This window comes from Chionomys nivalis, chromosome 1, assembly GCF_950005125.1.
Source record: "Chionomys nivalis chromosome 1, mChiNiv1.1, whole genome shotgun sequence".
In the NCBI taxonomy this organism is placed as follows: Eukaryota; Metazoa; Chordata; class Mammalia; order Rodentia; family Cricetidae; genus Chionomys; species Chionomys nivalis.
The window spans coordinates 138,880,428-138,900,346 of record NC_080086.1 but is presented as its reverse complement, the minus strand read 5'-3'; the positions used below and the strand labels follow the sequence as shown (position 1 = coordinate 138,900,346).

The 19,919-nt window shown below is 39.4% G+C and overlaps 1 protein-coding gene across 1 annotated transcript in view; it reads right to left on the bottom strand.

Moving 5' to 3' along the window:
- Herc6 (HECT and RLD domain containing E3 ubiquitin protein ligase family member 6) overlaps positions 1 to 19,919 on the bottom strand; it is an 82,311-nt gene that overhangs the window by 31,904 nt on the left and 30,488 nt on the right. Inside the window, exons 9-12 of the mRNA XM_057778396.1 lie at positions 10,718 to 10,836; positions 9,836 to 9,895; positions 6,944 to 7,037; positions 2,307 to 2,484 (exon numbers count right to left, since the gene is read on the bottom strand). Coding sequence (XP_057634379.1) covers positions 2,307 to 2,484; positions 6,944 to 7,037; positions 9,836 to 9,895; positions 10,718 to 10,836 — 451 coding nt within the window. The remainder of the gene's footprint in view (positions 1 to 2,306; positions 2,485 to 6,943; positions 7,038 to 9,835; positions 9,896 to 10,717; positions 10,837 to 19,919) is intronic.

Genomic DNA, 19,919 nt, shown 5'->3' with positions numbered 1-19,919 from the left:
AGTACACTGCATATTCCAAAAATAAAACTTATCACTTAACAAGGGTGAAGGGGAAATTGAAAACTTGTCAGAAAGAAACAAAATCTAACTTCCATAAACTATATGGGTTAAAGATTTAAACATGAAAATTATAATAGGAAAAGAAATTCTGACATTTTAGAAACATGGATGAACTCAAGAACTTGTTAAATAAGCCAGGAACCTGGAATGTTTTCCTGAGCGTACACTAAAAACTTTGATCTCATAAAGGTTGAAGGAACAGTGACCATGGAAAGGAGGATAACTGACTGGTACAAGTGGGGTTGGAAGGACTTCCAACATCACAACATCGTAAGGCAGTTAATAGTAATAATTAATTGTTTAAAAACAGCCAGTAGAGAGAAATTCAAATGTACCCAACATAAAGAAACAATAAATGTTTGAGATAATACATATGTCAGTTACTTTGATCTGATTTGTATACACTGTAAAAATATCATACTGGGGCTGAAGATGGCTCAGCAGTTAAGAGCGCTAGCTACTCTTATGGATGACTGAGTTTGATTCGGAGCACCCACATGGCGACTCACAACCACCTGTTACTCCAGTTCTAGGGGATCCAACATTGTCTTCTGGCTTCCTTGGCCACAGGCATGAATGTGGAGCACAGAGACACATGTAGACAAAGCACTCAAGCACATTAAAAAAATCGAAGATAAAAAATGTCATACTGTACTCCACAAATATGTATAATTAGTATTAGGGAAGGGAGTGCAGAAAAATGCACAGATCAATAAAAGTAATAAAAATATCTTTAAAAATAAATAAAATGGTAGTGCAAAGGATTGGGAATACAGCCTAGTAGTAGCCTGTCTGCCTAGTATACACAAAGTGCCAGGTCCATACATACATACATACATACATTCAAAAATTATGGTGGGAACCTGGAAACTTTTTTTAATTTAAGAGTGAGGCAGGCCTTTTGAAATGTAACTCCTAGATCTAGAAAAGAAAAGCACTTTTTGAGACAAATTTTCATATAACCCAGGCTTCACTGTTTAGCCAAGGCTGTCCTGAACTCCTTCCTGGTCTTCTTCCTCTACCTCACAAATGCTGGAATTACAAAGGTTCACTCCCACACCCAGAAAAATCTCTTGAAAAAAATGCAAATGCTGGAGCTAGAGAGATGACTCCATGGTTAAGAGGCAACCGAACCCAGGTTCAGTTTCCAACACCCACATGATGATTCACAACTGTTTGTAACTCCAGTTCCAGGGCATCCGATATTCTCTTCATGCCTCCACCAGCTCTGGTACATGTATGATGCACATAAATTCACTTAAAGTGTACATACACAAATTTTATTTATATATATTACATATATATAATTTATATTTATATTTATTTATATATTTAATTAAAAATACACTGCTCATTCAATCAATACAAATGCACATACCATTTATTTTTAATTCTGTAACTGTGCTTTGCATTTTCCTTTTTCTTGCATGTCTAAGTTTATGTCCATCCAAGAAATACACGTCCTCACTACTATAGCAGCAGAAGAATGGAAGCACCGAATAGCACTGGCAATGTGAGAGTGATGGAAACTTTAAAAGTTGGTTTAACATAGCCCTTAAGCAACACCTGATCTCTCTCTTGAGAGAGGGTTGTTATAAAAGTGCATGTGCACACACATGCACACATGCACCTGCACAGAAGACAGAGCAGGATGTCCAGTGTCTTGATTAATCATTCTATGCCTTATTCCTTTGAGAGAGGTTCTTCCACTGAATCTGGAGCTATTCTAGTAGCCACAAGCCTCAGCTCTTCCCCTTTCTCTGTTTCTCACAGCTCTGGGGTTACAGGTACCCTCAGTCATGCCAGCTTTTCCTGTAGGGGCTGAGGACTGGAACGTGTGCACTTACCCACTTAGCCATCTTTCCAAGGACCAAAACAGGGAGTTTTGATGTTCACGCACAGAACTTAGAGTTTGTAACCTTTTTCTAAGATGCTTCCGGGATCGTTTATAGTTCACGTGTATAAACTTTTGTATTTTTTAAGCATCAGACCTTCAACATTCACTTAAAATTATGAAAATACCATGATTTTGAATAAAATAACAGTGATAAGTTTAACCTTGCTTCTTATCACTCTTCATTAAATGCTTGAAGTTTTCACAAAGTGAGCAAAAATTGTAAAGTCTTCACAAAACTTCACATACCATGTACTCGAATAGGTATTATGAAATGTATTCAATGTTTGCGACAACTTCTACCTCAAATGTGACTCTACTGAATATATTTGTAGAATGATATAAAACTTACTCAAGAATTCAAGTGATTCTGTATTCATTTTATAAATAGCCTTTGCAAATTCAACTGTCAGGGTCTCCCAAAAGTTCCTGGGACATTCTGGGAGCAAAAGAAAAACCAATAGAGCATCTTGATGTGAAGAATCGTATGGAAGACCTTTGATAATCATATTCTGAAGACATGTGATTATCTGTGAACAAAAGGGGGGCAAGGAACAAGGCTGGGGTTATACGAGACACATTATTGTGAATGAATACAAGTTATGACTGCAGGCTTTACTCAACTGTCTTCCAGTTAGGAAGTTCATTTAAGCCCTTCTGAAGCTTATCGATAAAACGCCATCAACTCTTACACACCATGTACCTTTGAGATAGAACTCATCTGAGCCTGCTGCCCATTTCATTTTAGAGTACTTGGAGGAAATAAAGTGAAATCACATGGAAATGGATGTACACAGTAAATAGTTGGTTTGAAACTAACGCAAAGGCCCCCAGAAACAATTCTGTAAGCTAATTGCTGTGGCTCACAGGTGGAGTCCATTACTCAGAAGGCTGAGGTGGGGGATGGTGTGAGCTCACAAATTAAAACCAAGTGGAGTGAGGGCTTGCCTACTGTGTCTGAAACCCTGGTGTTGACTCATATAAACCAGATGTGTTGTGCAACACTCAGAGAAAAAAGAATCAAACGTTCGAGGCCACCCAAAGAGATGGAGTCCCATCTGTGATATGGCAACCTTGTCTCAGAAAGAGAAAAGACGAAATGGGAAGAAAATGCTTTTACCCTCTCTCACACACAGACACACACAAAACCCACTTTTGTCTTTTTTTTTTTTTCACAGTCTACGTAGCTCTGAATTGATACTTATTTTACTCAGGGGTAGACTTTTAAGATACAACATACATAAAAGGTAACAGTAGGAATAATTGGAGGTTTGGTGGTGGTGGTTTGTATTTTATTTTGGAAAACAAATTTTATTTGGAAAAGTAAGGAGTCTTTCTGTGTACTTCAGGGTGACCTGGATGAAACCCTTGAGCCCTTGAGTGTCTTTACCTCAGCCTCTCAAGCGCTAGGATTACAGGCATGGGCCACTATGACTGTCTATATGGTTGTCTTTATATTTGTGTGAACATTTATTGAGTATGGATCACATGCCAAGGGATCACATGTGAATTATATTAATAATTGTGTGATGTAGTTTTTTGCTTTGTTTCTAACCTTTTTCCCTCTACAGATGAAGAGGAGGAATCTCAATTAAAATACAATAGAGAGAGAAAACTACTCAATTTAAGATAGCTCAAATACCCATCTATCTGGCCCCACATTGTAGGCCCATATTTCTGTATGGTGTGGCAGCCAGGCGATAAAGCCATAGGCCCCATCCGAAGGGGTCACGTAGCTCTGCAGACAAGCTGTCTCTGCCTAACAATGGTCAGGACGTTTGGAGGATATCTTATAGAGATGCTAATTCAGGCCTACATGACAGCTAGCATACATGTAGATTACGGACGTGACAAAAGGCCATTCACCTGGTTACCTAGGATACGAGTCTAATGTATTTTCCCACTCAATTTATGTGTTGGTATATAAACTGTTTGGATAATAAACGGGGGGAGATCTTCTGGAGCTCATCAGGAGAAAGGACCCTGAGATGCCCTTCCATGATGACCATGTAAATTGTGTCTGATTATTCCTTGCGTCTCCATACCAGTCCAGTTAGGGAAGATAATTATCTGTGTTGGTCCTGCACGGCCTCCAACACCAAATCAGCCTTGAAGAGAAACATTTTGTCCTATCTTCTTTCATTTTCCTTCTAGTGTCCTGTCAGATGGCATTTCTCAGTGTCCCCTGGAGCTGAGTGGAGCCCTGTGATCGAGTCCTAGCATCTGAATGTTAAGGAAAAATGCCACCCTTTCAGTTACGGCCTCTATGGCTTCTCATGTGACCAAACTCAGGAGAGCCAATGAAGGATTGTATAGTGTTAGGGTCTTAAGACATTGGAATGAAGCCAGAGTAAAGAAAAAATATCTTTGAGAAAGTTCTCCTCCATCCCTCATTGGACCTTAGTGAGAGGATTAAATCTTCATTGGATTAGGTCCTTGAGGTTCAGAAGTTGTCTGTCAGAGCAGCTAGCATTAAAATTCTAGTGGATCTTTGCTTTGTTAACTATAGTGTATATCTGTACATGACATAGGGCTAAATAAGATGATATATGCAACATTGAAGTGTGAAATTCTCCATGTTATTTTATTACATTTAACCCACTTACAGTTTGTTCTTTTCAGGTCTAACAGAATTCTTTAATTTTAAATAATTGAGTTTATTTTATCTTATTTGAAGACAGGATCTTATGTACTGCAGACTAGCCTCGAACTTGTCTCAGGGCTGACAATGAGCTTAAATTCTTTGAATTTCCTGACTCTACTTCCGGACTGCTATAATTACAGATGTCTTTCACCATGTCCTGTTTTTAAAGGGTTCTAGGGAGCAAATAAATAATAATTTCTGTGGATTGCTAGTAGGTGTTAAATAGAAAAGCTCATCACAATGTCAATAAGTCCAAGAAAAATAAATAGTAAAGTTAGACTTCTTTCTGTACATGACATCATGGAGTCTTGGATTTACTATTGTACATGATAATTCACAACACTGTGCAGCATTATTTCCCAAGGGATTTCACTAAGAATCCCCTTCCATGAACTTCCCATGATGTAAAGACTTCTCAGAAATACACGGAGAAGAACACCTGGAGTTATCTCCCTATCAACTAAATAAATTCTTGGCCCAAATGTACTGGATATCTACTATTCTTTATTTTGAAAATGAGAATATACTATTTATTACATAACAACCAAAAGTTCCCCCATTCTCTTCCAAATGTAGAATGTACTTGGATCCCTTTAAATGGCATGGGGATTAGCCATATGTATATATGTGTGTATGGTAATGAGAATTAAATTATGATTCATATAAGTAAGTGCACTATTACTGAAGATTACACCAGCACTGAGATTACTTTAAACTGAGGTAAACTGAGATATAGCTATGGCAAAAACAGTCATTTTGGAGCTCCTCCTACATCTGATTCAAGCAGAGACTCTTAGGAGCAAAGCTGTGATAAATCCCTTTGAGGTAGCTTTATTAATAAGAAGGAAATCAAGCACTCAGACCACATACACCTGGATGAGGAACTGTATAAGAAACACCACAGGTGAACATTTTTTCTATCTGTCTCTGTAGAAACCCATCTTTTCTGCCCATAGATGTCCTCTCTCTCTTTCTCTTTACCCTAGTAAGTTAGTACATAAGCCCAGTCCCTAACTTTCAATACAAATGAATACAGCCTGTCTTCCTTTCTCCTGAGCAACAGATTGTCTGTGTCTCCAAAAAGTTCATATGTTGAAATCCTACCCTTCAATACAGTAAAGAATTAAGACAAAAATTTTTGTTGATGTTTAGTTCATATAAATAGAGTCCTCATCAATGGGATTAGTGGCCCTATAAGTAAACCCCTATCCCTTTCTTACTACTACATGAAAACACAATAAGGACATAGTCTTCTATCAATTTCCCCCTTATCAGATACTGGTTATGGTGGCATCTGAATCTTAGAGCTTCCAAATATCCCAGCTCCAAAGCTCTAAGAAGTCAGTTTCCTTTGTTTGTAAGACACCCATACTATATACTATGTTGTGGTAATCCCAAAGTGCCAAGACATCCTGATAGCTGTCTATTGCTAATTTGCAGCTTCCTGTAATCACAACCTAAACTTGTAGTTTCCTTTCTACACAGTCCAGAACCACAGACTTTAAAAACAAACTTAAAATCATAGGTAAAGAAAACATTACCTAAAGAAAGGACAGGATGAATAGGTAGCAGAGGTGGTGTAGGAGGTCCTTCTGTATTTGTGTTGCTTTCATTGGTTGAATAAAGAAACTGCCTTGGCCTTTTGATAGGGCAGAACTTAGATAGGCTGGGAAGACAGAACTGAATGCTGGGAAGAAGGGCAGTGTGGCAGATGCCATGAATCTCCTGCGTGAGACTGAAGCTGGTTAGAATCTTTCCCAGTAAGCCTCAACCTCATGGTGATACACAGATTGGTGGAAATGGGTTAGATCAGCATGTGAGAGTTGGCCAAAAAGAGGCTATATATAATGGGCCAGGCAGTGTTTAAATGAACACAGTTTCTGTGTGATTATTTTGAGGCTAAGCTAGTGGGTGGCTGGGACCAAAAGTGGGCCCCCTCTCCTACTACACAGAGGTTCACCAGAAATACATCCAGAATTCATCTCAAAACAGACATGGGTCTTTTAAAACCACTCTTCAGATGATCTCCTGCTTCCTAAACCACAGTTCTTTTCATGTGCATTGGTAGATAGATGTTTTGTGTCTCACTATTGCTTTCCTCATACTGAAAACAAAAGACTACATCTGTTGTCCATTTAGTGGTTTAAAAAGAAATAAATGCCACCACCTATCACAATGTCTGGATAATAGTACCTTCATAATGGAGACTAGCCCCCTGTTTAGTCTCATTCACATGTCCTGGCCACCTACCTCCCACCAAAACTAAGCTGTTATTATATTATTCCTATAAAAAAAAGTGTGATTATGCTGTATCTTAAGTAAGTCAAATAAATAGTAGCTGTTACCAAGGAAGAAATCCATGGCACTTCTGCTAACTTCTTGAAGACATCCCTTGCCATTATTAAGTCCACATCAATGAAATTCTTCTCTCCAGGATCTCTATAAATACAGCAAATGTTAAAAACACATAAACAGATGAAAAAAAGAACAGCATGATATTATTTTGTTTTTATCTTACCATGCACAAAATATTTATTTAAAGCTTTCTTCTTTTCAAAATGACAGACTAGAGTGACACGGAAATTGTTCAATGTGCTCTTGTTAAAAAAGGAGAAAACAACAGCTTGTTATCTCTATGTCAGTAGCATCAAGTATGGGCTGCAATTTTAGCAGGATTTTGTTTTATGTCATTTTACTATATTCTACTTTATGGTACTAGGATTGAGCCCAGGGCTCAATCTCAGACAGAGGGCCTTACACCTAGTATAACATATACACAAAGTTACAACTTGATCCCTAGCAAGATGTTGTATACGAAATCCAAGAAGCCATCAACCCAGACTGTCAGTTTATTCTACAGACCGAATTGCCTCCTCTCCACGTATGGTTATATCTGTTTGTTTCCTTACTTATTTGCATATTTATCTATTACCTTTTGAAACAAAGTCTCACTCTGACCAGGCTGATCTTGAACTTGTGATCTTCTCACCTCAGCTTCTAAGTGCTAGGATTACAGGTGTGCACCGTTATGTTTAGCCGCCATTTCGACTTAAGTCTTATATTTCCATGGTTACATTAGAGTTGGAGTGATGCAATAATAGTGGTTTTATTGTGCCTTGTCAGCACAGAGGTTTGATAGTTCATTTTAGAAACTTTTTGAAAGATGCATTAACTCATTAATGGAAAACATTAACACACAGCTTGTGCATTGGGAATCTCTGAATCTCCTACCTCAAAGCCCTGCCCTTGCTATTTCCACCAGCACTGGATTCTTACTCAAGTCTTCTCAACCCCACCTCTTTCTGCACTGAAATAATGCCCAAATCCTGTCTAGTTAGCAGCTTGATTTGGTCATATTTCATGACCAGTATCGAGCAAGTCTAGCAGCTTAAAAAATAATAAAATAGTTTGTGCTTGCTGAATTAAATATCACTATTGATATTAGAATTAGAATACTTATACAAGTTCTAGCTGTAAATTTCTCTCCAAAATTCTTTCTCCTTTGCAATCTTTGCCTAGAAGTTTAAAATCCCCAGAAAGTGGTCATGGATATGTTTCTTCTTTTTAAAAAATGGTATTGTAGAAGAGGAAGAGGACACTTCTGCCTTGTTCTTGGCCCTGAGAACTCTTTGGGTAGGTCTAAAACATCAATTAGTATGAGGAAGATTATCAAAAGAAACACATACAAGTTTTATTAAAATTACATGTACATAGGGACAAGATAAGTCTGAAGAAATGACAAAAGCATGGTGCTCTATACTTTTAAACCAAAAAATATGTTTTTGAAGGAATGATAAGACGAATAGGTGGGTAGACTCAGGCAGTAACTCTTAAGGATATGAGTAGGAAGAGTGTGCATGTATGAGTGTGTGTGCGTATGTGTGCATGAGAGTGTGCACACACATGTATAGCTATGAAGGTTACTCCAGTGAGTATCCATATGTGTTCCTTACAACTCCCCTTACTATTCGACTTTCTTACTTTGATATAGGGTGACACCTTTCCCTTGGCCCTTAAATTTTGATTGCTTGCTGCATGTAGAAAGAAATAGGCCAGATAATCTGTTCAGTAGTTATCATGCTCTTGTGGGGTATTTGTACACAGGTATATTGCTGTGATTGCTATAATAAAAAGCTGACCAGCCATTAGCTAGGTAGGAAGTATAGGAGGGACTTACGGCAGAGAGAGGAAGTAGGAGGAAGAATCTAGGTGCATGAGGACACAGAGAGGAAACAGGAGGTGCAAGATGGAAGAGGGGTAAAAAGCCATGGAGTAAAACATAGATTAATATAATGGGTTAGTTTAATTTCTAAGAGCTAGTGGGACAAGACTAAGTTCTAGGTCAAACTTTCATAATTAATAAACCTCCACATTGTCTTCTGTGAGCTGGCAGCCCAAAGAAAAACCTGTTACATCATGCCTTAGGTGATTTCAGCTAGAAATAATCAATATACGAATTTGGAATATTTTGAGTTTGTATGATCTTAACTCCTGAACTATTCGCATAGGAAGATTCACCTTCATACAATAAGAGAGTCTGAGGCTAGAATAAAGAAAGTGGACGTCATGTGCCAGAGAGTCTTTCCCTTCCAAACTAAAAGGGACAAATGGGAAGAGATGGCAGAGTGAGTATAGGATGGCGGCTATTCATTACAACTACTCTTAAATAATTATTCATGCTGTTAGGTAATGTCAGCACTTGGGAGGTGGGGGCAGGGGGATCGGGTATTCAGGATTCTCCTCATCTACACACAAGACCAAGATTAGCTGGACTACATGAGTACTACGTGGACTACCAACTCTGTCCTAAAATTCCAAAACAAATTGACTAAACTAACCAACTCTCAGAATCAGACCTACTATTAAACCAAATGAGAGAGAAATTAAATTTTTGCGATATATGAAAAACAAAACGAACAAGGTCTCATTTCTTTATTGATCTGACTCAGCAGGAACCATAAAATGAACGTCTAGTTTGTAAACAGTAAAGAAATATCAGGCAGAGCTGATTATCCGTAGTTATAATAGCCTGAATAAAACACCATTCCCTCCAACAAGACAATAGAGGAAAACCATGGAGGAGTTAGTTTATAAAATGAAAGAACCCTTTGTCAACCAGAAAATTCTCTATGTTGGACTCTGTGTGCTGACAAAATTCACACTCAACCTGGCACTAAAATTTTCATTTTAAATACCCCCAGTATTTTAAATTAAGGTAATTCCCATTGAAGTTTTACCTTTTCTTCAAAAAGCTTGCAGTCAAACAAGCAGAAGATGAAAATATAGTGCTGATTTCTCTGTAAATATAATTAAAAAAAGGCAAAGTCACAACTGGACAGAGTGTCTAATCTTCTGAAATTGTGAGGTAACATTATCATATACCTGGTTCTCAACCTGTGGATCATGACCATTGGAATTATTCAGATATTTCCATTATGATTCATAACAATAGCAAAATTACAATTATGCTGTTGCAAAGATAATAATTTTATGGTTGTGAGTCATTACATTATGAGGAACTGTATTAAAGGGTTGCAGCATTAGGAAAGCGGAGAACTACTGTCATATACACATGTGCCGTGTGGTACTTATAGCCAGCCTAGGATTCGTGTGGCCTGTGTACTGCAGGCTAGATACTCTTAAAGCCTCCTTTATCTTATGTCTGAATAAAAAACAGAGCCCCACATTCATTATTAATATCCAGTTATGAATATATTACTTGTGGTGATTTCTACTTAGTCTCACTAAAATGCTTCATAGTTGACTTTCTAGGCATTTGAATAAAATCCACCATACTGAAGGCCTAAATTCTGAAATGCTAGTGAGTCAGCTATGAAAACCTGAAAACAATGCAGCTTACTATTAAGATTCATTCCTACATCTGCCTTCCTTAGAAAGATATGTGGGGTATACATTCTCTCTGTAGTTCTGGTATACTAAATAAAAGACTAATTGCTATGCACATCAATGGCTGATCCAACCAAGAAGTAGAAAAAGAGAATCACACCCAAAATAAAAATCCTACCATGACAAAGTCAAACCTTCTTTCTTACAGCTAGGACAACATGATCAACATTTGAGAAACATGGGAGTGGCTATAGGTCATCAAGCTGGGTCACCTTTCGGCTTCTTCACGCTCTTTATTTCTTCTTGCTGTTATCCACTTCTGTACCAGTGACTGGTCGATTCGATTAATTTCTGGCAGAATTTTCATGGAAACACTTGTAGACCTAGGATCCTTCAATGAAGAAAATAAAGGCAAAAATGACCAGGAAAACGCCACATGTATTGAGTAACAATCAATAAAGCATCTGGCACACACGAGTCCTGCCTTCTCGGGCAGATGTTTGGTCACTTGCGCTTTGACGTCAGGATGGTCCGAACATTTGGCTTCCTAACTTGGGTCATTTCACTTGATCTGCATTTTAAAAAGTGTAGTAACACAAGAAACATTGAAAACAGAGACTGAAATGGGTGCTTATAGATCAAAATTCATCTTACCATTATTCACATGGCCACAAGATGAAAATAACACATGCCAATCAGTAGGTGAATGCAATTTAAATAAGATAAATATATAATATGCAATAAAATTATTTAGGATTGAAAAAATGATATATTAATATAAGCTGGATATATCCTAAAATATGCTAAGTTCAATAAATCAAATCAAAACAGAAGGCATTATGTGATTCCACATGTAAAAAGGATGTCCATATACCAACTTTGCAGAAAAAGCAGTGAGGAATTATTATTTAATAGATATCATGTGTCTGTTTGGGGTGATTAAAAGATTTGAGAGGTAGTGACAATCTTTGATTAGGCTATGTGTTTTAAATGGTAACCAGTACCACATATGCACATCTTAAATGTAATTTCAGATAGGGCCTCACTATATAGCCCAGACTAGTCTGAAACTTAAAGTCCTCCTACTCAGCCTCCCGAATACTGGGTCCTTGGTGTGATATATATATATATTTGTTTTTTTATTTTATTTTATTTTATTGTTATTTATTTATTAATTTATTAATTTATTTATTTAATTATTAAAGATTTCTGCCTCTTCCCCGCCACCACCTCCCATTCCCCCCCTCCCCCATCAAGTCTTCCTCCCTCCTCAGCCCAAAGAGCAATCAGGTTTCCCTGCCCTGTGGGAGGTCCAAGGACCACCCACCTCCATCCAGGTCTATTAAGGTGAGCATCCAAACTACCTAGGCTCCCAGAAAGCCATTACGTGCAATAGGATCAAAAACCCATTGCCATTGTTCTTCAGTTCTCAGTAGTCCTCATTGTCCGCTATGTTCAGCGAGTCCGGTTTTGTCCCATGCTTTTTCAGACCCCGGCCAGCTGGCCTTGGTGAGCTCCCGATAGAACATCCCCATTGCCTCAGTGTGTGGGTGCACCCCTCGCTGTCCTGAGTTCCTTGCTCGTGCTCTCTCTCCTTCTGCTCCTCCTTTGGATCGTGAGACTTCAGTCCAGTGCTCCAATGTTGGTCTCTGTCTCTGTCTTCTTTCATCGCCTGATGAAGGTTAATATTCAGGAGGATGCTTATATGTTTTTCTTTGGGTTCACCTTCTTATTTAGCTTCTCTAGGATCACGAATTATAGTCTCAATGTCCTTTATTTATGGCTAGAAACCAAATATGAGTGAGTACATCCCATGTTCCTCTTTTTGGGTCTGGCTTAACTCACTCAGGATAGTGTTTTCAATTTCCGTCCATTTGTATGCAAAATTTAAGAAGTCATTGTTTTTTACTGCTGAGTAGTACTCTAATATGTATATATTCCATACTTTCTTCATCCCATTCTTCCATTGAAGGGCATCTAGGTTGTTTCCAGGTTCTGGCTATTACAAACAATGCTGCTATGAACATAGTTGAACATATACTTTTGTTGTATGTTAGGGCATCTCTTGGGTATATTCCCAATAGTGGTATTGGGGAGCGAGAGGTAGGTTGAACCCGACTTTCCTGAGAAACAGCCACACTGCTTTCCAAAGTGGTTGCACAAGTTTTCATTCCCACCAGCAATGGATGAGTGTGCCCCTTTCTCCACAACCTCTCCAGCAGAGGCTATCATTGGTGTTTTTGATTTTAGCCATTCTGACAGGTGTAAGATGGTATCTTAATGTTGTCTTGATTTGCGTTTCCCTGATTGCTAAGGAAGTTGAGCACGATCTTAACTGTCTTTTGGCATTTGAACTTCTTCTGTTGAAAAGTCTCTGTTCAGCTCAGTGCCCCATTTTATAATTGGATTGATTAACCTTTTATGGTCTAATTTCTTGAGTTCTTTATATATTTTGGAGATCAGACCTTTGTCAGTTGCGGGGTTGGTGAAGATCTTCTCCCAGTCAGTGGGTTGCCTTTCTGTCTTAGTGACAGTGTCCTTTGCTTTACAGAAGCTTCTCAGTCTCAGGAGGTCCCGTTTATTCAATGATGTCCTTAGTGTTTGTGCTGCTGGGGTTGTACGTAGGAAGTGTTCTCCTGTGCCCATGTGTTGTAGAGTACTTCCCACTTTCTCTTCTATCAGGTTCAGTGTGTTTGGACTGATATTGAGGTCTTTAATCCATTTGGACTTGAGTTTTGTGCATGGTGATAGATATGGATCTATTTTCATTCTTCTACAGATTGACATCCAGTTTTGCCAGCACAATTTGTTGAAGATGCTCTCTTTTTTCCATTGTATACTTTTAGCTCCTTTATCGAAAATCAGGTGTTCATAGGTTTGTGGGCTAAAGTCAGGGTCTTCTATTCGATTCCATTGGTCGACTTCTCTGTTTTTATGCCAACCAAGCTGTTTTCAATACTGTAGCTCTGTAATAGAGTTTGAAGTCAGGGATGGTAATGCCTCCAGCCGATCCTTTATTGTATAAGATTGTTTTGGCTATTCTGGGTTTTTTGTTTTTCCATATAAAGTTGATTATTGTCTTCTCCAGATCTGTGAAGAATTTTGATGGGGATTGCATTGAATCTATAGATTGCTTTTGGTAGAATTGCCATTTTTACTATGTTGATCCTCCCAATCCAAGAGAAAGGGAGATCCTTCCATTTTCTGGTGTCCTCTTCAATTTCTTTCTTCAAAGACTTACAGTTCTTGCCAAATAGATCTTTCACTTCCTTGGTCAGAGTTACCCCAAGGTATTTTATGCTATTTGTGGCTATCATGAAAGGTGATGCTTCTCTGATTTCCCTCTCTGCTTCCTTATCCTTAGTGTATAGGAAGGCAGCTGATTTTTTGGAGTTGATTTTGTAACCTGCCACATTACCAAAGGTGTTTATCAGCTGTAGGAGTTCTTTGGTAGAGTTTTTGGGGTCGCTTATGTATACTATCATATCATCTGCAAATAATGAAAGCTTAACTCCTTCCTTTCCAATATGGATCCCCTTGATCCCCTTATGTTGTCTTATTGCTATTGCTAGAACTTCAAGCACTATATTGAAGAGGTATGGAGAGAGTGGACATCCTTGTCGTGTTCCTGATTTTAGCGGGATGGCTTTGAGTTTTTCTCAGTTTAATTTAATGTTAGCTGTCGGCTTGCTGTAAATAGCTTTTATTATATTTAGGTATGACCCTTGTATCCCTAATCTCTCCAAGACCTTTATCATAAAGGGGTGTTGAATTTTGTCGAATGCTTTTTCAGCATCTAATGAAATGATCATATGTTTTTTTTCTTTCAGTTTATTTATATGGTTGATTACATTGATAGATTTGCGTATGTTAAACCAGTCCTGCATCTCTGGAATGAAGCCTACTTGATCATAATGGCTAACTTTTCTAATGTGTTCTTGGATTCGGTTTGCCAGTATTTTATTGAGAATTTTTGCGTCGATGTTTGTGAGTGAGATAGGCCTGTAATTCTCTTTCTTGGTTGGGTCTTTGTGTGGTTTTGGTATCAGGGTAACTGTAGCTTCATAAAAGGAATTTGGCAATGACTCTTCTGTTTCTATATTGTGAAATACATTAACGAGTATAGGTATTAGCTTTTCCTGGAAGTTCTGGTAGAATTCTGCATTGAAACCATCTGGTCCTGGGCTTTTTTTGGAAGGGAGATTTTTGATAACTGTTTCTAATTCTTCGCGACTAATAGGTCTATTTAGATCATTCACCTGGTCTTGGTTTAGGTTTGGTATATGGTACTTATCTAAAAAAGTTTCCATTTCTTTTGCATTTTCCAGTTTTGTGGCATACAGGCTTTTGTAGTAAGATCTAATGATTCTCTGAATTTCCTCTTTGTCTGTGGTTATGTCCCCCTTTTCATTTCTGATCTTATTTATTTGTGTGTTCTCTCTCTGTTGTTTAATTAGTTTGGATAGGAGTTTGTCAATCTAGTTGATTTTCTCCAAGAACCAACTTTTTGTTTCATTGATTCTTTGGATTGTTTTCTGTGTTTCTATTTTGTTGATTTCTGCCCTCAGTTTGATTATTTCCAGTCTTCTACTCCTCCTGGTCGCATCTGCTTCTTTTTTTTCTAGAGCTTTCAGGTGTGCTGTTAATTCCCCAATGTATGCTTTCTCCGTTTTCTTTAAGTGGGCACTTAGTGCTATGAACTTTCCTCTTAGCACTGCTTTCATCGTGTCCCATAGGTTTGAGTATGTTGTCTCTTTGTTTTCATTAAATTCAAGGAAGACTTTAATTTCTTTCTTAATTTCTTCCTTGACCCAGGTGTGGTTCAGTAGTTGACTGTTCAGTTTCCATGAGTTTGTAGGCTTTCTGGGGGTAGCATTGTTGGTGCCTTCTAACTTTAATCCGTGGTGATCTGATAAGACACAGGTGGACACTGATATTTTTTTGTGTCTGTGGAGGTTTCCTTTGTTTCCAAGTATGTGGTCAATTTTCGAGAAGGTTCTATGAGCTGCAGAGAATAAGGTGTATTCTTTCCTATTTGGGTGGAGTGTTCTATAGATGTCTGTTAAGTCCATTTGATTCATTACCTCCAACAATTCTCTTAATTCTCTATTAGTTTTCTGTCTGATTGACCTGTCCATTGGTGAGAGAGGTGTGTTGAAGTCTCCTACTACTAGTGTGTGTGATTTGATGTCTGCCTTGAGTTTTAGCAATATTTCTTTTACATAAGTGGGTGCTTTTATATTAGGGGCATAGATATTCAGGATTGAGACTTCATCCTGCTGAATTGTTCCTGTTATGAGTATAAAGTGTCCCTCTCAATCTCTTCTGATTGATTTTAATTTGAAGTCAGTTTTGTTAGAAATTAGTATGGCCACACCTGCTTTTGTCTTAGGACCATTTGCTTGAAAAACCTTTTCCCAACCCTTTACTCTGAGTAGATGCCTGTCTTTGTGGTTGAGATGAGTTTCTTGCAAACAGCAGACTGTTGGATCCTGTTTTCGTATCCAATCTCTTAGCCTGTGCCTTTTTATAGGTGAATTGAGACCATTAATATTAAGTGATATTAATGACCAGTGGTTGTTTACTCCGGTTATTCTTATTGCTTTTGGTAGAAGAGTTTGTGTGTCTCCCTTCTTTGAGTTGTTCTGTTGAAGGGTCACTAGGTGCCTGGGTTATTGTAGGCAGTGTTGGCAATGTTGGATTCCTTGAGTTGTGATTTTCCTTCAATTACTTTCTGTAGGGCTGGATTTGTGGCAATGTATTGTTTAAATTTGTTCTTATCCTGCAATGTCTTGTTTTCTCCATTGATAGTGAACGATAGCTTGGCTGGGTATAGTAGTTTGGGTTTGCATCCATGGTCTCTTAGTTTCTGCAGTACCTCTATCCAGGACCTTCTGGCTTTCATGGTTTCCATAGAGAATCAGGTGTAAGTCTGATCGGTTTACCTTTATAAGTTACTTGGCCTTTTTCCTTTGCAGCTCTTAATATTCTTTCTTTACTCTGTATATTTTGTGTTTTGATTATTATATGGCGAGGGGACTTTTTTTTTTTTTTTGATCCAGTCTGTTTGGAGTTCTGTATGCTTCTTGAATATTCAAAGGAATATCTTTCTTAAGGTTGGGAAAGTTTTCTTCCATAATTTTGTTAAAAATATTTTCTCTTCCTTTGAGTTGTGCCTCTTCTCCTTCTTGTATCCCTATTATTCTTAGGTTTGGTCTTTTTATTGTGTCCCATATTTCCTGAATGTTTTGTGATGAGAATTTGTTGGTTTTGGTGTTTTCTTTGATCAGTCCGTTTATTTTCTCTATGGTGTCTTCAGAATCTGAGATTCTTTCTTCTATCTCTTGTAGTCTGTTGATTATGCTTGTTTCTGTAGTCTCTGCTCGTTGACCTATATTTGCCATATCCAACTGGTCCTCAGTTTGTGTTTTCTTCCTTGCTTCCATTTCAGTTTTCAGTTCTTGGACTGTTTCCATTACCTGTTTGATCGTTTTTTCTTGGCTTCCCAGGGTATCATTTATGTATTTACTCATTTCTTCAAACTTTTTGTTATACTTCTCATCCATTTCTATGAGGGCGTTTTTTACATGTTGTTTAAGGGACTCTATTGCTTTCAAAAAGTCAGTTTTTTCCTCTTCTCCTGTGTTAGGGTGTTCAAGTCCTTGTGTTGTAAGATCATTGGGTTCTGGTGTTTTCATGTTGTTTTTCGGATTGTTGGGTGAATTCTTGCCTTGGCGTCTGCCCATCTCCTCTTATTGATGCTATCTGCCTGCCAGTGCCTCTGCTGCCTAGGCCTGCCTGCCGGTGCCTTTGCAGCCTGGGCCTGCCTGCTCTCGTGCCTCCGCCGCCTGGGCCTGCCTGGACCGGTGCCTCCGCAGCCTATGTCTGCCTACCGGTGCCTCCGCCACCCGGACTTGCCTGCCTGCTGGTGCCTCCACCACCTGGGCCTGCCTGCGCGCCGGTGCCTCTGCCGCCTAGGCCTGCCTGCTGGTGCCTCCGCCGCCTGGGCCTGCCTGCTGGTGCCTCCACCGCCTGGGCCTGCCTGCGCGCCGATGCCTCTGCCGCCCGGACTTGCCTCTATATATTTTTTTAAAAGAATAAAAATTAAAGTGGTTGAACACAGGGCACATGCCTATCATCTCTACACTCGGGAGGCTGCTGTAAGAGGATCCTAGTGCCAGCTCAACTAGATACATACTGAGAGCTTGTACGAAAAGATGAAGAGCAGGGAGCAGCATTAGTGTTCTGTTGTAAAGTATACCTCCGGCTCTACTGAACTGGTCAAGAATGGCAACATTCTATATCATTTTGCTTTTCAAGAATGAAATAAAATCCTCTTGAACAATATGTGTAACCACTATGTTTCAAGTCCTCCACCCCATACTGGTGATGGGGTCTGAGCAGGACCTTGTTCACATAAGTGGAGGTGCCAATGAGCCACACCTCCACACCCTACCTGTGCTCCTTGATCTAAATCCTGGTGACTTTGAAGTTTATCAAAAGCAAGGTTTATTTTCTCTTACATCCAAGGATCTCAGTACAATGTGGCACCCCCTACTGGCACTTATGTGTCAATTATTTTCTTCAAAGTCCTTAGCCTCTCTGTATATATGACATCGGACTGTGCCGTCTGTCGCTCCTTTCTTGGAAGCTTCATCGGTCCGTGTCGCTTGTGTGTTCACCACTACCCTTCTCACCATGCTTCCTGTCCTCACTCACGGCAGCTTCAAAGTTGATGAATGCCATCTATCTTTAACTCCAATATCTCGGCTCCCAATCTCGCCTCCACTCCTTGCTGTCCTCATTTTAGCTAGTCAAGACCTGGATAAGCTTTCTAAAGTGAAGTGATTGACACCTGGGGATAGAGAATTCTTTGTTGTGAGGCTCCGACACTAGTAGGATATTTAATGCTTACTGCTCCTAGCCCTTATCCACTAGACACCAGCAGCAGTCATCGTCAGGGTACCAACCTAAAATGTCTGCAGAGTCCTCCAAATGATTGGTAGGATGCTTAATCACACTTACTTGAAAGGTGCCACTTTATTTCCAGGGCATCAATTGGACTATCATTAAGAATTGCTCCATTTTAAGCAACCATTTGCAACGGTCTTTCTGCCCATCGCAAAGTGTTTTCTTGATTCATTTCTTTAAGATGAAGGCCCGAGTCCAGTATTTTTCATGCCCTCTGTGATCATCATCGTCCTCTTCAGCTCGCTTAGCTCCCAGGCTTCACTATATAACCACCCCACAGCTCCTTTATGTCTCCCTTATCGTACTATGAAATTTCAGATGTTCAAGTCTGGATTACTCCAAAGTCAATTTCCAAAAGGCAAATGCCACTGAAGACAGCTTCACAGCGTGCTGACCAACCACAATCACTGGTACACATCTTCCTTCGCCTTTTCTCACATAGCCTGCTTCTCTCACGCTCACATCCGCCTTGGTCATCAAACAATAACAGACCACTAACTCACCCCCATTCGCTGTCACAGCGGACTGTATTTCTGCTCTGGCATCTCAGTTCTGTGCTTATCATAGTTGTTGTCAACTTGACATAAAGCTTAGGGATTCTCAACTGAATTGACTCTATCAGATTGCCTGTGTTTTTTTTTTAATCTCTAGACCATTTCCTTGATTAATAATTGATGTGGGTAGTGCCATCCCCAAACAGGTAAGCCTAGGATGTATAAAAATGGTAGTGGAACAAGCCAGTAAGTAGTGTTCCTCCATGGTCTCTACTTCAGTTCCCGTCTCCAAGTTCCTGCCATCAGTTCCTCCCCTGACTTCCCTTCTTGATGGACTGTAAGCTGTAAGCCAGTTCAACCCTTTCATTTCCTATTTGCTTTTGGTCACAGGGTTTATCCCAGTGACAGAAAAACAAACTGATTCTGCACTGGACTCGGTTTTCTTCCTCCTGCTCTGGGACATTCTTCTGCCACTCCTTCAGAGAATCATGAAGAACCCTCCCGTGATCTTCTAATTTATCTTTCTGTCAAAATGTCTCAGATGTCACCAGACTTCCTCTCCTCATCTTGTTCTGACTACACCCCAGGCAGATTTCTTGCTCTCTGTTAAAACAATACAATCTTCCTTTCTTTCCCTTCCCTTTTCTCCCCTCCTCTTCCCTTCCCTTCTGTGACCCTCTGACTTGACTTTTGTGCACCGAAGTTTCACTGGATAAGCCACTTCCTAGACCCCGTGCCAGGAACTGTGCTTTCATGTCTCCTTTACTCCTCCTCTGCAGTCTAAACACCCACAGCCTGATTTTGTGTTTCGTTCTCCCCTCTGTTCCAGGCATCTCCCCTGCCCCATCGTTCCTCTCTTCTTTTGTCCTAAATCTTACCCCCACTGCCTCCATTCATTGCCTACCATCCCCACTTTGGGGTCAAATCCAGGTCTTTTGCGTGCTAGACGCATATTCTGCCATGGAGCTACATCCCCAGCCCTCTGTTCATTATTTGAGTCAAGGTCTTG